This window comes from Parasteatoda tepidariorum, chromosome 7, assembly GCF_043381705.1.
Source record: "Parasteatoda tepidariorum isolate YZ-2023 chromosome 7, CAS_Ptep_4.0, whole genome shotgun sequence".
In the NCBI taxonomy this organism is placed as follows: domain Eukaryota; kingdom Metazoa; phylum Arthropoda; class Arachnida; order Araneae; family Theridiidae; genus Parasteatoda; species Parasteatoda tepidariorum.
In genome coordinates, this window is record NC_092210.1 from 7,639,610 (window position 1) to 7,658,016 (window position 18,407).

The 18,407-nt window shown below is 28.0% G+C and overlaps 1 protein-coding gene across 1 annotated transcript in view; it reads right to left on the bottom strand.

Annotated features, from left to right (window-relative positions):
- The window catches only part of LOC107441023 (Actin-related protein 8), a 28,397-nt gene extending 10,695 nt beyond the window's left edge, over window positions 1-17,702 (bottom strand). The window contains exons 1-8 of the mRNA XM_016054151.3: window positions 17,501-17,702; window positions 15,452-15,622; window positions 13,662-13,772; window positions 11,358-11,462; window positions 10,207-10,380; window positions 7,522-7,632; window positions 6,395-6,510; window positions 366-516 (exon numbers count right to left, since the gene is read on the bottom strand). Of these exons, the coding sequence (XP_015909637.1) occupies window positions 366-516; window positions 6,395-6,510; window positions 7,522-7,632; window positions 10,207-10,380; window positions 11,358-11,462; window positions 13,662-13,772; window positions 15,452-15,622; window positions 17,501-17,566 (1,005 nt within the window). The 5' untranslated portion in view covers window positions 17,567-17,702. The remainder of the gene's footprint in view (window positions 1-365; window positions 517-6,394; window positions 6,511-7,521; window positions 7,633-10,206; window positions 10,381-11,357; window positions 11,463-13,661; window positions 13,773-15,451; window positions 15,623-17,500) is intronic.
- Window positions 17,703-18,407: the final 705 nt, after the last annotated feature.

An 18,407-nucleotide genomic window follows, 5' to 3' on the forward strand; every position in this document is an offset into this window, starting at 1 on the left:
TAAGGATATTTTATGTCAGCACTGTAGTCAGTGCAAACTGGATGCGGAATTCGTATTGACCAGTCATTATTGGGATTCAAATCCAGTTCACCTCATTGGAAGGCAAACGCTCTATGCCCTGAGCCACCACGGCTCGACTTAAACTATTAACACTCAACATACTGTAGTACTGTTAATAGCACCATCTGTTGAGGAATAAGAGGCGTATTTTTGCCATCAATGCATATTTTACCACCAATTTTTCTTTTAAATTTCTTTTACAAATACAGAGAAATTTGAGAATATATGAGTAGACAGGAGATAGTCATAAAATACAGGAGTCTTCGTTAAAAAACAAAAGACTCGGCAGGTATATTAGTACTTACCAAATTTACATGACAAAGTTGTTCTTTTAACTCCTGTACAGTTAAACAGTCTAATGGAAGTTCTGGAGAACATTTGTAAGGGAAACTTAACTTTCCTAAAAACCAGTGGAATAAACGTGTTATGTCATTTCCTCCATAATTAATGTTGAGCCTATTCAAATAAAACTTATATTTATATTGAAATTCAAAACAATTAATTTTAATATTTTTTTTATTTAAACATTTTTTAATTTAATATTCATTACAAGCGTCAAGTGCTTTTACTGTAACATGAACTAAAAATTATTTATTTGCTAATAACCACTATAACCTATTTAGATTAAGGTGAAAAATAATAAGATATGTGTAATAAAAAGTTGATAACATCCCATCTTGGTGATACAGTGTAATATTTATAAATTTTTTCAGGGTGCATAGCTAGATTTTTCAAAAAAAAATAAGCACTTTTTAAGTACTTCTAAAGCACTTGAAAAATATTTTTACTCACTTTCCAGAAAAAAATCCTAATTAGGATTTGTGCAGTAATAAAAATTATTTTTTTCTATGGTGTAAAGTTCTAAATTTATAAACATAAAATCAATAAAATTCAAAAATTTTATATGATCATGATAAAATAAGTAGTTTTTAGAAATATTGCAGATGTAATTCTGAAAATCATGCATTTTTTGTAATTTAGAATGACAATCGACACGGCAAAGAAAAAATCTCTTTTTTAAATATAGAAAATTAAGCACTTTTTACAAACCCTGAGTAAAAAAAGCCCTTTTAAGGGCTTTTAAGAAATGTAAATCAAAAATAAGCACCTTTAAGCACTTGTTAAAAATGCTATGCACCCTGTTTTTGTATAAGGTCACACAGATATGAAGGAACATCACAATTCCACTTTTTAACCTTTATTAACCCTTTATAGGTCCATTTTTCCAGTAACATAGCTACCAACATGGATAGAAAGAAATTCAGTAGATTTTACAAAATAATATAAATTTCATGATAATTGTTGCATAATGTATTAATTATTTTTCACAAAGGGAATTTTATGGATTTTCATAGTCATCAAAATAGAAAAACTACAATTTTCTCCAGTTATGATTGACATTAAATAAATATACTTTAAATGTTACGTATTTTGTTTCTCATAAATTTAAATAGTAATAAGCACTTAATTCATCAAAGACAGATAAAATGCTTTTTAATTAATTTAAAAAGGGAGTTCTGAGTAAAAATAAACTTTACATTTTAGAGCAAAAAAAAAAGTTTTAAACTGATTTCTATAAATAAGGCTTGCTTCATTATGTATTAGTAATACTTATTTAAATATTTAACCAAGCAAAAATCTGAGAAAAATATACTATTTCAATAGGGATTTTTTTTTTAAAGTTCAATTTTAGGAAATTTTCCAAAATGTACAAAAACTAAAAGAATATTTGTTAAAACAGGAAGATCAGGAGAAACTGGCAAAAATCCAATAGTCCACTGTAAAGTTGGCAGCCAGTAGAGCTGGCAGCTTATGTAGCATTAGTAGCATTATTTTTTGAGATTGGTTCATAAAAAGAAATTCATTCAGCTCCTATCTACAATTAATTTGAATTCTTAAACTTTTTTTTCTTTTTTGTGGGATGGGATATTTAAAATTTTAATTAATGTAAAGATTTGGTCTTGACTTGAATTTCTTGAATTGACTTGAAGATTGACTTGAATTTCTGTGCTTACAAACAACCAAATTAATAAATTCTAAGCTCATAACAACAAATAAATTCAATGATAAATGAGAAAATTATTAAAATATAGTGCACACGAGTACTCCTTAGTCTTGGCCTCTTTTTTTAATCCCATAAAACCTTCACTGTTGCCCATATTTTTGTAAAATTAGCATTGCTTGCTGTCTTGTTGCATTTCCTAAAGTTATCAGCAGATGGCTACACAAATTATAGCAGAGAAAATAGCTTTCAATCAACATTTTAAAATTAATGAAGTTGGACAGCAATATAATTCTCATAACCTTATAAAAGGTTATACAAAAAATTTCAAACGCTTAAAAAAAAAAAAAAAGGAGCTTATATGTAGTGGATTTTAGAATCCACCAACCCTATGTAGGCTTTTCTTTTTTTCACACAAAGTAATATTGCATAGGAGAAAGCAGGCCTTTAACAAATGAGTGGAGTAAGTTTAAATAAACTAATAATGATAAAATACTCGGTAAGTGATATATCAGAAATTGAAAATGATCATTAATTAAAAAGTTAAAAATCAATGAAAAATGAAAGTCGTTAGAAAAATAGCTGAATAAAAACTAACATATTCTTTAAAACAATATAATACTGATTTATAGCAACATTTTATAACTTTTAATAAGAGTATCCATTTATTTCAGATCAGTATGCATTTGAAAAATGCTCAAATTAACATGGAATATTGAAATGTTGATCAGGAAGTTTTAACTAAATGTATTTATTACTAATTATTTGTAAGTATTATTTATTAAAATTAAAGTATTTATTATTATTATCAAAATAATTATTCACATTGATTATCCAGGAATAATGAAAAGATAACAATATGACATTTTAATCAAATATAACTATTGATATAGCTATCTAAAAATAAAACTATTGAAATAAATTTGAGACTTTGATAGCAAAATCAACAATAAAAAGCTCAATTTAATTGCAAAATGTAGCATTACAACATTAATAACAAAAATTAATTAGTGAATGACCTCCAAGATGTCACATTTGAAAATTCAAATTACCTGCACCTGACCTATGTATTTAAATCCTATTGTGACATACATTTACAATTAGAGAATTAGAAAACAACAATTAGAAATTAACAATTAGAAAACAATTAGAAAACAACACTTGAGTTCACCCCTCTAAAAAAAAAATTTTTTTTTTACCAATTAACATCATCTAACATTGCTTACCAGAATTTTCGGAAATTTATAGCTCACTCAGGGTTCCCACTCTATGACGAGATTGAAATTCAAGGACTTTCCAGGACTTTTCAAGGACCTCAACAAAATTTTCAAGGACCTTAATCTAAGACCAATTTTAAAAATTATTCTCTTCTATTTTACTAGAAGCAACAATGCTTGTTGTGGCAATAATTAATTTCAAATATAATACCTAAATGCTTTGCCTATATAGAGAGAAGAGAGTATATGTATTATGGACTAAAATTTATATTTTTTTAAAAACAACCCTACTGGTTTTACATATTAATTCACAAAATCATTTTCAGCACAATCTATAACTAATGGTAATGAGGTGTTAATGGTGAAATCCTTTAATCCTGTGTATTTCCATGTGAAGGCTGCATGAAAGACAGAGCTAAATCTTAGGTATTCCATATTCCATGACTATTCCATAACCCCCTCCTCTCCTCTATTAAACATCGTTTCTGAAATTATTCATCCATAATTTACACAACCTTCTCTAAATGTTATGCAGCAACAATTCTTTCTGAAAATAAAAATTAGAAGGAACATATCCCATTTTCACCATGTTTAAAAGCATTATTCGTTATGTGTAATCCACAACTGCCAATGAATATGACCTGGTGGGAATATTTCTCTTTTAATTCACACTGAAGCTTCTAATAGAATTTCCAATTGACATAGGGTCCATCCATGGATAATTGAAGTATTTTAGAGAGCTTTTAACCATCATCCATGCATTTGTAAAAAGAGGACAAAATATTTTCTGCAGTTCCATGACCCATAAATTGGGAGGTAAGATACTTAGTGCAAACTTTATTATCAATTCCTTACCATAATGTCCATCTGCTTAGATTGTAGAGACTGATTTAACGTCTCATCAAAGAGTACAGTGTAGCAATCAACATTCTTCAGCTCATTTATAAGAATCCCTTTGAAGTATAGTGCCAATCCAAAGGAGCCCAAATAGGCTCACTTTGTGGCACTACAAAAAAATTGTCTCGCTATACAGCTATCAGCAAACATTTTGGAGAACAATTTACTAATCCCTTCACAGGAGTTACATGAATAATTACTAGTGATGCACTTCAGACTCCAGAGAATTTCAGCATCAAGCACATTCCTTTTGACCAGATAAGAAGACAATGTTACCTCGGCCACTAAAGTTTCTGTTTCACATGGGGCACACGATGTTGAAGGAGTATTTACACCAGATGAATTAGATGTTGATGTCTTTGGAAAAAGAGAACTCAGGGCATGAGACTGCTTTTTTGTTTTACCTTTCTTTCATGTGTGATTTCAGAGCAGATTCTTCCATTTTCGCGATATCGATCTCCTTCATGCATAATCGGCACTTGGCTCTGAACTTCTTTTCGGGCATCGATAAAATCCATTCTTTATAAGCTTGATTATCCATCCATTGGGGATTAAAATAGCACTTCCCAGGCATAACTAGTCTAAACTACATAACACAAATACGAAGCCGTGCCTTTGCGAATACGCTTTACAATAAAGTTTTGAAATGACGCAAACGTAAGGACAAGTGCGGATGGTAAAACGGCAAATTTATTGAAAACTACAAGGTACATATTGTTACGAAATTCGAGAGTATTCCAGTTTCGATAAGAAAAAAGAAGATCTAAGCATATGCGACAGAAGATGAAGTGGAGTCTCGCCCCGAACGCATTGATTGTCTGCTGTGCTCCGCGCGCTTGGCAGACACCAAGACGCTAGGCCCGGTTAGAAACGGTGGCGTTAAAAACCACGTGAGAGAGCTCGGGAACAAAACAGAAAGAACGAGAAAGATCCGCGGGTGTTTTATAAAAAGGGCCGCCGGCAGTATTGGACAAATTCAAGGACCTATCAAGTTTTTCAAGGACCTAAGACGTTTTTCAAGCACTTTCAAGGACCTAAATTTAGCAAAAAAAAATTCAAGGACTCTCAAGGACCGTGGGAACCCTGTCACTGACTCGAAAATGAACCTTTCACGATAATGGCACATATATTAAATTAATGATTTAAATATTTTTCTAAAAAATTTTTTCATTTTATTAATTTATTTTTTTGCAGCAATAAAGATAAAAATAACAGCTACCTCTATGCATCCTTTTATACCAAAATAACAAAACACCAAATTTTTCATAAAGCTATTTATATCTCTAGTTATTTTTTGCTTCAGCATTATTTTTCTTCTTATCTCTAAAAATTTCTTTAAAATTTTTTTTAATTTAATTTTGATCAGCATTTCAAAACATTGTGGTAAAATGAAAACTAAAGCAAATTTAGACACAACAATAGTAAAAATTTTAAAGCAAGCACTGAAGCATTTTTTTTTTACAGACCCTCATTTTTTACATAACTCTTACGTCTTTGAATATTTTTGTAATAGAAGCATTAATCTCATTTTTTCCCTTTGGTGTGACATCATTACTTGATATTTCATTTCGCAATAATTAAGAAAAATAAAAAAAAAATTAATTAAAATGTATTATTTTACTTTTATCAGAAAATTTCTGCTAAATTAAGAAAAAAGGGATATTCGAATGTAAAAAAAAAAAAAAAAAAAAAAAAAAAAAAAAAAAAAAAAAAAAAAAAAAAAAAANAGTCTACCGATTTTTCTCAAGACTGATTCCAGTCCCTTGGACTGAAGAGTGGCACCCTTGAGGAGTCGAAAAACATTTAGAATGTTCATTGATTACTTAAAGATCATTTTATTATAAAAAGTAGAATCATTAAATAAAAAAAGTCATAGAAATATATTAGAAAACCAGAATGAAAAAAAAAACTAGTATTTTTATGTGATATTCCATCTTCCACACAAATCCAGATAATCAAAACATTTAAACATTCATTGATTACTTAATGATCATTAGATTATAAATTAAGAATCATTAAATAAAAAAAATCATTGAAATTTATTGAAAAACCAAAAAAAAAAATTAAAATTCTAGTACTTTCATGTGATATTCCATCTTCTACACAAATCCAGACAATCAAAACATTTAGAGCGTCCATTGATTACTTAATGAACATTAGATTATAAATTAAGAATCATTGAATAAAAAAAGTTATAGAAATCTCTTAGAAAACTAACCTAGTATTTTTGTGTGATATTCCATCTTCTACACAAGAAACTGCAGTTTTCTGATCACCAACATCAACAACACAAGCAAAACTAACCCCCGCACCAAATGTTGCACACACAGATTCCTAATGAAATATACTTTTTCATTTTTATTTATATACATAAGTTATTCACTCAGTAACATTAAGTCAAAAAACAGGGTGTCCATAACAGTCAAATATTTTGAAAAAAATGCATTGGATCATTAATTTAAAAATACAGGCATTAAATGCTTTCATAGGATGCATTTAATGACCCCAAACCCAGAGAGTCACTCTAGTGCCAGCTGTAGGTTGAGATAAACTTTGTCGTAGTCATCATCATCATCAAAGTTGTCCGGACACCCAATGCCTTCCTCTGAAGATTTCTACATAACAACTTATGATTCATCTTTGATCCTCAATTCCTTTCATTAATAGCCTGAAAATCCACCAAATCAATCCATCTCAACTGCCCTACTTTCTTGTTTCAGTGGGTCTAAAAAGCAATATCTTTTTTATTGTGTTGTCCTCACTCATTCGAATAACTTTGGCCATCCAATTCATTCTACTTATGTTTATGTATTTAATAATATCAGGTTGTTTATAAATCTTGTACAGTTCAAAGTTAAATCTAATTCTCCAGTTATTGCTTTCATTTACACCACCAATCACTTACTCTACAAAATCTTTCTCTCAAATATTGTCCAAGCTTAAAAAGCATATGTCAAGACCAGTCTGCCAAGAGTATTTGGTGGCATGAGGTCTTTCAAAATATCAATTAGATTCATTTTTACTTTTCTCAGATCTCTCCGTTAAAAAGAATCTTAATCACATTTTCATTTTGTGATATGCGAACCTCAAATCATGACAAGCTGGAATACTTTTTTCCTGGAAAATTTAAATCTGCAATTTAAGAAACAGGGAGTTTTCAGATTTTGAGCTTACTTAACCCTCATTGGGTGAGGTGGGATATCATTGAAAACATTGTGTGAGAATCAAAATTTCGTGAGATATTTGGTCATTTTCATAACATGTAAAATATCAATATATAAATTAATTCCATTTAAATTATATAATGGATTTTATTTATATAAGGACTGAAGACGTGATATTTACCAAATGGACAAAGCAGCTCATAAACCCAAGCCTAGTCAGCAGAAGATTAACCATTTCGCGAACATGTTCTCTTTTATACACATCAGAAATAACAAGAACAGCTCTGAAAGACTGAAATAAAATCATGAGAATTCAAGTAAAATTACAAACAAAAACTATATACATCACTTATTAATTAACATGAGGTGTCCATGTTAAAATATCTGACAAATCCCTATTGATAAATTTTTCAAAAGAAATAAAATATAGAAAAAATGTTTAATTGATTGTACAGGTCTAAAACAAATTCTACTTATGTTATAAACATATTAAAAAAGATTTAAAACAATTATATATTTGATCTTTTCATTAAGTGATAAAAAAAATGAACAATACTGCTATATATGCACATCTTAACCTATCAGACCTTTCAATAACCTTTTCCATCCAGAAAATATTTTCAAAATATAAAATGTATTCTCTATACCTACTACAGTATAACTGCAATTAGTCAGATTACCAAATTGATTCAAAATGTGAACATTTTGGAAATTTCTGAATTTTTGATAGCTTACTTTAACTAATAGAAATAAAGTTTTTGAAATTGAAGCTCCAATATCATACCCGCCAACATCGGAGAAATAAAATAACAGAGATTTTACTAGTAAAATCTTTTAGGCTACGAGTAAATTTTTGATACGTCACGCATAATCATGTAAGTCAAAATGAGAAATTCAAAATTGGAAATAATATAAACGCATACATTTAGCGAAGTAAAAAATTTGTATATAAATCTTAATCTAAAAAAGGTTTCTTTAAACCATTATTTATAATTACTTAAACTATTAACATTCAACATACTATAGTACTGGCAATAGCAACATCTGTTGAGGAATAAGAGAAGTATTTTTGCCATCAATGCATATTTTACCACCAATTTTTCTTTTAAATTTCTTTTTAGAATATATGAGTAAACAGGAGATAGTCATAAAATACAGGAGTCTTCGTTAAAAAACAAAAGACTCGGCAGGTATTTTTGCCACCAGCAGATATTTTATCGCCAAAATTTTTTTTATTCAATTTCTTTTGCAAATACAGAGAAAAATACAGGAGTCTTTGTTAAAAAACAGGAGACTTAGCAGGTATGCAATATTATGAATAAAGTGTTAGATTCAATCCTTAACCTATATGACTTTTCAATAATTTTTTCAGCAAATATTTTTTAAATTTAACCATGGTTTTTACAGCAATACAACACTTAGATTTGCAATAAAGCATTTAAGTTTTTACTTCTTAAAATGGCAATTTATATGTACGAATTTCATCACCAAAATTCACATAGTCTAGTTAATCATTTTTTTTTAAAAGCATCAATGATTTATAAGCTAATGTTAAAACTTCATATGAGACTGAGATTTGGCATTGTGCATATAAATTCATTAATAGAATCCAAAAATTTATAAGTACATGTCACCAAAAAATTTGAAACATAAAATTATTTGATAATGTAAAACATGAAACGCTGCTTAACGTGAGCAAAAAAAAGCTAGTTGTTGAGAAAATTAAAAGCAAAAGTGGAGATGGATCAGCCATATTTTAAAAATACCAGAAATATTTAAACTGAGAAATGCCTAGGATTATGTTTCCCAAGGTTAAACAGTAAAGTGGAAGACCTAAGATCAACTCATGAACAGTGCACCAAAAAAACACGGACCACCAGAAATAACTTTTGATCTAAATGATGGGATCTTCAAGTTCTAAGACTTCATTTTAATGGTTCAAAGGGGTGACCTCAAATATGTTAATTAATTAGCGCAGACGATATTTTAAGTTATGAAATCAGACAAAAAAAGTACTCTCTCTGAATGAATATACCTTTTTTTTGACAGATTCGAATTTTTGACTCCCAATATAAAGAGGGTAGTCACAATCTGGGAAATATGTTCCCCATAGATTGCTCAGGAGAGAGATCCAAAGTTTAGACCCCCTAATGTTAATTTTATTTTTTGCGTATTTTGCCATATCTCGAGAAGTTTTAAAGCGAATTGAAAAATCTTTGCACAGAATAATGAAATTCGTTTATCCAAAGATAATTACATGCAAAAAATTAATTTTAGTACATATTTACTATTTTTTGTTATTTTATATAGCAGTCATAAAATTTTTGAACTGTGACGTATATAAATTTTTACATAATTTTAAAGAATCTAATTTTACATGGCAAAATATAAAATTAGAACAAAATCAGTTGAAAAGTTTTTGTGGAATCAAATTTTAAAAATACAACTTTTTTAAAATTCAATTTTTCAGGAACTGTTACATAAAATTAGATACTTTAAAATTACAAAGAAAATTGTGCACCAAAATTTTTTGGACTATTGCCAAATAAAATAATAAAAAATAGTACATATTTAAAATTAATGCATCAAAAAGTAATTCTACAAATGGGAGATTCAAAATATCCCACATATTTGAAATATCAATGTAATAACCTAAGACTAAGAAAATCCACAGCAATAACTGACAAAAATGTCAGCATAAATTCACATGGGACCACCACTTTCCACTGTTGATTTTTCACTTAGTTGATGCTTGGAAATATTTGTTTAAAAATTCCCTGACTTTTCTAGATTGATAAAATTCAACAATGCTTTCTTAAATTTTCCAATCTCTATAAATTCAAACATAACAACATAAAAATAATACCTTTAAATCTTTAGGACTAATATCCAGTAATTTTTGACATGCTGTGCTCCATATAGCTTCTAAGTCGGATAAAACAGAAGTCATCGATCCGCCAACACCAGAATGTAAGTTAAACTGACCTCTTCTAATTGGCCAATGTATGTTGAAGTTTTCTCCAGGTTGTAACCGTAGTGCCTAAAAACGAAAAAAAAAATTATATAAATCATAACAAAAAATTCTAAAAAAAAAACCAAAATGTTTTTACAACAGTTTCTTGTGAGCCGTGGTGAACTGAGAAGTTTACCAAAAAAGTAAGAGTAATTTCACATCCCAGGAGGCCCCATAAAAAAGTAACACCCCATAAGTTGATGCCTTAACTAATTTTACAAATATGAACAAGAAATTAGATGCTTAATTTTTTTTAATAAAAAAAGCATGATCTGGTGATCTGATCTATCACTCCAAAAGACAATTCCAATTCACCAGTATATATGACATGTTAACTCGATTCTATGTTTAGGTACCTTTTCATAGATGAAAGTCGTCAATGCTGATAACTACAATGCCCACATTGGTGACTGTAGTGTGTCTACCACAACATCTGGTTTCTAAGAAATATTGGTTTTTTTTCTGGTATTATCATAAGTGTGAATATTGCATGTCATAAGTATGATTCTGTGTCAAAATTAAAAGCACACAATAAATTAACAATCGTCAACTGGTAAATTTCTTCTTTTTTGAAATAGACACCAATATTTTCTTCTTATAAAATATGCCAGATTATAGAAAAAAAATGTTTTTAAGAACTAATATTAATATTTTCACATACTGATTTATAAATAAAAAAACTATGGTACTTAAGTTATAACTAAGTACTATAACTGAGCAAAATTAAATAGAAATTGCAGACAATGCAATTGAAACACATGCTTTTTTTTCAAAAAAAATGCATTGTTAAAAAACATGTTTCAAAAATTATTTTATTGTGCTTATAAAGTGTTGAAAAAAAGACTCTTAAAATTACAAGAAAAAAAAATTAATACCTGTATGTTAAATACAGATTATCAGTACTAAAAAAAAAAGTAAAAAGTAATCAAAATATTACAAAAAGAAAGTATACACAGTATGAAAAATGGTATTACATTAATGTTTACATTTTATCACATACTCACATCTTCTCCAATGAAAATATCGTGTTGATCATCAACTTTTGTCCAAGGGATATCACTTTTCCCACTTATTACTTGAGGTTTCACTTTAGAATTATATTCTGTTACCTAAAAAACTACAATCTCTCAATCCAAGTAAATATTTAAGATAATAAGATTAAAATTTAGATAACAATTTCAAGTAAAATATAAATAAAAATCGAGACAATAGAATTTAAATCTTAAATATTACAAATGATTATTTAAATGATAAATAATAAACATGAAATTGAATTCATAATTTGTAGGTCAAATAAAACAATTAAGATTGTATTAATTATGGGGAAAACTTGAAGCTCAATCGCATTATTGTTTTATTATAATCTCTAGGAAAAACAAAGACAGGACAACATTTATAATTAAAGGGTTAAAATATTCAAAGCAGGCTTTACTACTGGTTTGATTTCAACTAGAGAATTCAGAATACAGACTACGCTCTTTACTCAATTCCCCCTTATCATAACGACCAATGCCTAATGCAACATTTGCTATTTCCTTGATATAATGTTATTTCAATGCCGTATAAATGAACTGTTCATTCTAATATAGCAACCGAAATTTAGTCATTTGAATAAGGAAAATTCAAACAAATTATTTAAACAATTATTTTCTTTGACACTACCACACAATATATGCATAGCTGCCGACATGAATAGGAAAAAATTCAGTTGGCTTTACAAAATATAAATTTTTTGATAACTGTCGCATAATATACTAAATATTTTAATTATATGTAAAATATTCCCCATACATAGGGAATTTTAGGGATTTTTATTGTAATCCAAAATACAAAAATTTTATTACAGTAAGCACTATAAATGATCTGCAATATTTTCCATTTATGATTGACATAAAATTTACTGAGATTTTAAATGTTTTTTATTATGTTAACTCATAATTTTGATTACTAATAAAGAAATAATTCATTATTGATAGCTAAAAAAAATTTTTTTTAATTAGTTTAAAAAGAGAATTCTGAATAAAAATAAACTGAAAAAAATGACAAATGAAATCAAAATAAATTACAAATTAAATTTTAAAAAATACATTTTAAATCTTAAACAGAAAAAAATAAAAAGAAACAATGAAATATGGAAAAAATGGATAAATATGACAACTGTTTTTAAATTTTTTCCATATTTCACTGTTTCTTTTGTTTCAATTCCTTTCGGATTCTCTGCTGCTTGGTGCACTTTTCCACTGGAAATATTCTTTTTAATTGCTTTAAATATTTAATTCTTTTCTTAACAGAAAAAAATATTAACTTGAAAAATTTTTAAGCCAAAACCAGCACTGTTAAAAATTCGATAATAAATTGTTCATATAATAGACTTTTATATCACGTAAATAAGAAATACGAATTATGATGTTTATATTTAAATCATGCAATATAAATAACGTCCTGTGATATCCAGGTGGGTGATTTTTAAATTGCACAAATATGTATCATACTGTGAAGATATTAAATCACATGAATACAAATCCTAATGTGCGATTTTTAAATCACACAAATACGAATCACCATAAGATTTTTATAGCTCGAAGAAATGCAGATTGTGATAAAGAATTGTAAATAACGTGAGTATAGATCACATGGTGTATTTTTTAAATCATGTAAATATAAATCACGATGTGTGATTATAGATTTGCACAAATAAGGATCTATCATGATGCTTGATTTTTAAATCACAAGAATGTGGATCATGATATGTGATTTTTAAATCAAATGGATATCGATTGCAATGTGAAATTTTTAAATCAAGGAAATACCGAAGATGCTGTGTCTTTTTTTAAAATCACGTGAATAAAAATTGCGATGCGAGATTATGAATTTGCACAAATATGGATCACGATGAGGGATTTTTCAATTGCACGAATGCGATGCACGATGTGCGGTTTTTAAATTGCACAAATACGATGTTCGATTTTTAAATCACGCAGATGCAGATTGCAATGTGCTATTCTTAAATCATGTTAATACAAATCGCGATCAAGGATTTTCTAATCGCCAGACAAGATTAAGGGCTTCGAGAGCTCAAATCCATGACGAACAGGGAGTGTCCATGAATTTTTAATGATTTTCCATGATAATTTTCAATCAAGGTTAAAATCAATGAATTCCCATGATTTTCAATGACTTTTCAGATGCACTGATATCCTGTGCATACTAAAAATTAAATTTTTACTACAGAATATATTTCAAACAATAAAATAAAAACTAACTTTTAAATAAATAATAATAAAATTACTAAATAAATATAAAATTACAATATTTAAAGGAATGGAATTTCTAAGTCTACCATCACTTGTCATACATGATGCCAAAATCGAACCTAAAGTGACTTGATAGTTGTGGAGCTGGGACTTCAATTCTTGAGACTGTAAAAAACCACAATCAGTGATGAAACATACTTGATTTGACTAGGTATTAGTAGCTACAAGATTCTAACTATACAGAGATAAATTACATAAAATAAACACAGTAAAATTATTGCTAGAGTATAAAATATTATAAACAAAAAACATTATTCCACATTATTCTTAACTTTTTTTTTCATTATTTCTAAATTAATTTGGCTAAAGTTTTTTTTTAAAAAAGATTTTAAATAAAATATATGGATTTTAAATTTCTTTTGTTTTGTTTTAGGCACTTAACAGTACACTTGAATTTTTTTTCGAATTGACATCTTTGTTGGTGGCAAAACTAACACAATATTGAAAGGTCATCCAATCGCTCCAAAGCTTTTAGATTTTATTTTCATTTTCAGCAATAAAATCTCTTTTAAAAGCAGTTGCAGTTATTGGCACTGTTAGAGCTATAACAATTAGTTTGTCAAAGTGCCAAATGTTAGGAAGAGGATGAGTTCACAACCATCATCACTCACTCCAAATAAAAATATTTTATTGTAATTGGTAAAGCAGAAATATATTTAACAAAATCAAAAATACCACTGAATAATACAATTCAAAGCAATGTTGCAAAAATCCGGGTGAGTTTTGCAAAACCCAACCCCGGTCAGTTTTTCTGAGTTTTATTGAGCCCTTTTGGGTTTTTCGTGTTTTATTGGGGTTTTTTTCAAAAGAGAGGGCAGGGATAATTACCTTCTTTAAAAAAAATAATCTAATATTAATAAATAAGTTTAATTTAATTAATGGACTTAACATATAGGCAATTAAAGTGTAATTAATACAATTAATTGTCTGAAAAAAGTTTCTTCTGACATCACGATACAAAATGTTATAAGTACTCACATATATCACACATTTGAAACTTATTTTAACACAGGATTACTTTATATTTATATTTTGATCTTAAAAAATATTTGATTTCTTTTTTTTTGTGTGCATAGAAAGTAAAGCAAAGGCACTGACTAATCAATGGCCATACAGTCAAATCTAGATTGCTGGTCCATATCTATCTATAACACCATTTCTAGATCTATAACACCAATTCTAGATCTATAACACTGACAACTGGCCAATTTATAATGTATTTCCTCTGTTTGTGTTTATTTTGAATTAAAATCGTTATGAAATAACTTCTATTGTACTTTGATTTATACTCAAATTATTCTATTTTTCATATGAAACCAATACATTTTTCTTCATGAATTACTCAAATATTTTTTCTTTTCAGATTATCATTAGTTTTTTCAATATTGGTTCATTTTTTTAGACTAGACTACATATATATTTCAATAGAATAGCTCTTTAATATAACAAAGAAAAAAAAAGAAATTAATTTTTTAAAAAAACCAGTAAAACCGGGTGGTATTTACTGGGTAAAACGCGCCGCAAGCTTTTTGCATTCCTGATTCCAAAAGTAAAAGTAACTCAAAAGCATTTAATACCTAATTCATTAAATCAATACAAACATCATTTAACTTACTACCTTGAAAGAAAATTGTAAACTATCATTATAAGATCTAAGCACCATTCAGGGTAGTGTAGTGCCATACTATAAATAATAAACAATAAATTTATGAAATTATTTAAATTTTTATTTTTTTCAAACAATAGAAAATATTAATCTAAAAATATTCAAGAAGTAAAACTACCAAATTAATAAGTGGCACCAAAGTTGGATCTCGGTGAATAGGAGATGGCCCCAATCTATTACGCCGGGCAATTACGTGGGGAATAACTTTGGGATATGATTCTGAAGCTCTTCCAATTCTTAAGTACATTGATCCAGGATGGATCACAATTACTGATGATGGTTGAATTGGCTAAAAAATTAAATATAAAATACACATTTACAATGAGAAATATTTATTTTAACAATAATATTGTAACATTCTGTTATAAAAATGATGAACATTAAGAGAACTAAAATTTTCATTTAGTTATTCTAAATTAATTAAATAAGTAATTCGGAAAGATCTTCGTATTGGTACATGCCTTAGAAAAGTTATCCAATTTCGGAAAAAACTAGACAATGGCACATGAAAAACTAAAACATTACAGAAAGAGACCAACTTGAGAAAGTATAACTCAGAGCAATCCCTGGGTAAATTACTCCAAAAGTAAAAAACTTTTTTAGCAACTTGGCAAAGGTAGTTGACATTAAAAAGCACTAGCACAGAAATTTTAATAACTATTTATCTATAATCAGTTTTTGAAGGCAACCTTACAATATCTTGATTTATTGTTATGCTATTTTCAAGAAAATTTTAAATAGGCTCCATGAAATCAAAAATATATTGTGTAATTATTGTTTTAGTTTTCATATTAACAAACTATAAATATTTTTGCTTTGTTTTTATGTTTAGCAGACTAATTTCTTGAAACTTCAAAGCCTTACAACAGCATAAAATCTGAACTACAACACTGTCTTATCATACAAACAAAATTGACTAAAAGAAAAAATAGTTTCCAGAAAAAATCTAGTTCATGCTTACTAGAAGAAAAAAAAACATATGCCAATATTTAAAATAAAAAAAACTGTAATAATAACTATCGAAAAAAAAATATATGTAAATTATCTGTGCAATATATGTAATTATCTATATATATGTAAAGTATCTGTGTTACTACTAACCAAGAGAATTCCTACAAATGATATGAAAATTATAATAAATTATTCTCCTCTTTCAGGTCAAGCAATTCCTTAAGGAAAAACTTTTTATGATAATTATTTCTGAAAAGTGTAATCATTTGCATTTTAGAATATATTTATAACAGGATATAAATAAATTATTATGAGAAAAATAAATAAACTAAAGAGAAATTCTAAAATATATTAATAAGAAAAGACTTATTATAGCAGCTTTTATATTTATTTAGAATTGATTCATGATCATAGTATCATGAGATTACAACGATAGTAAATTACTAATGCATAGCTAAAAAATGCATAGAACTCATAGAAGCATTATGTGTTACCATAAGCATGTTTACATAATAAAAGTTTCAAATTGTGTTATAAATAAATTTATAAAATTAAATACATTTTAAAGCAAAAAACGTGAATTAAGCAAAAATAAAGAGACATAAGTTGACAAGCTATAGTTTCAGCTCTATTAACAAGATCCTTCCTCAGTGCTGTTAAATAAATTATAATCTAAACTGAAAGATGCTATATATTTTCTAAAAGATGATTGAACTGAAAAATACAGATTTCATAGCCTTCAGGTTCTTGCTAGCACAAAATAACTTATCGTTGAAAAAAATAGTAAAGCTTAGTAGCTGACAGATTAAAACAATATTTTTTTCAGTGTAGGTTTACCCATAGTGCTACTCTAGAAATCACTAAATTTAATTCCAATTACCAAATTCCAACACTATTAACAAAACTTAAAAGAAGTTCTTGCTAATGCTAAATTCAAATCTAAGTATTCATGATGACAGTAAGGCTAAACATTCAAATTATCAAAGTGAATTTAGAAAGAAAAAAAAGCTTTAAGCTTTTGTAAAACTAATTTACAAAAATGTAAAAAAATAAATGAATATAACTGAAAGCCCTATTGAATGTGTTAGTACTATAAAGTTATATAAGAAGAAAAAAACATGATATGCAACAGAACAAATATAACATGCAACAGAAGAAATATAAAAAAGCATTTATTTTATAGAAAATTAGTAACTTTTAACCGAAAATATATTACTTCCACGGCAGGTTCAACAGCAACTGGGATTGGATTGACCGGCTTCTTCGTCAAAATAGGAGCCATGTTTATTTACAAAATTTCGATAACGATGAAGATTAAAAAAATTATTATTTTATTGTTACCACATACATTTGCTGACTTCTGTGCTCAATTAAGGCTTATAAGCCTGTGGCCAAAAGCTTTCGCAACGCTCGAATACGCCATCTGAGGAGAAGACCGGTTCCATGTATTTACCCTCCCCCTCTTCTTTGCCCCTGTAGAAATGCACTACAGTATTTTCCCATTTCTTAATATTTTTCGTATTTACTTGTCAAAAATATGTTTTAAAATTTTCATGACGTTTTATCTTAAATCTAAGTTCACTGTAGTTATCAGTTCTCCCTCAATGGCAATCAGAAAAGCATGAAAATTTTATTACTTTTTAAACTGTATGGGCCTCCCTGACCGAGCGGTATCGCACGCCAAACACTGTGCAAAGCGGGTTTGAATCCCATCCCACCGTAGTCCTGGATGCAGTACCGTCTTTACGCATGGGCACACCTGGGCAGTGCCCGGGGGCCCCAGGAACTCAAGGGGCCCTTGAAAATCTTACTTTTTATAAATTGTGTTTAAAAAAAAGCTTAGAATAAACATTGCTATATATACTTTTTAAAATAAATATATTCAATTACATAAAGTGTATTTTTCTACAAATATTGACTGATTAGCATGCAAACACTAATAATTTGAATAGTTTGTCAACAAGAAAACTGAAAAAAGGCAACCAAAAATCTATTTTTCTACGTTCCAATGAAAATTTTAGTTACTTGGGCATTAAAAGATGTTTCAATAACTGTTTAGTTTGAAAAAATAATTCATATCTTTTGAATTTATTTTAATTTGTTATACCCTTATGTTTATTTAA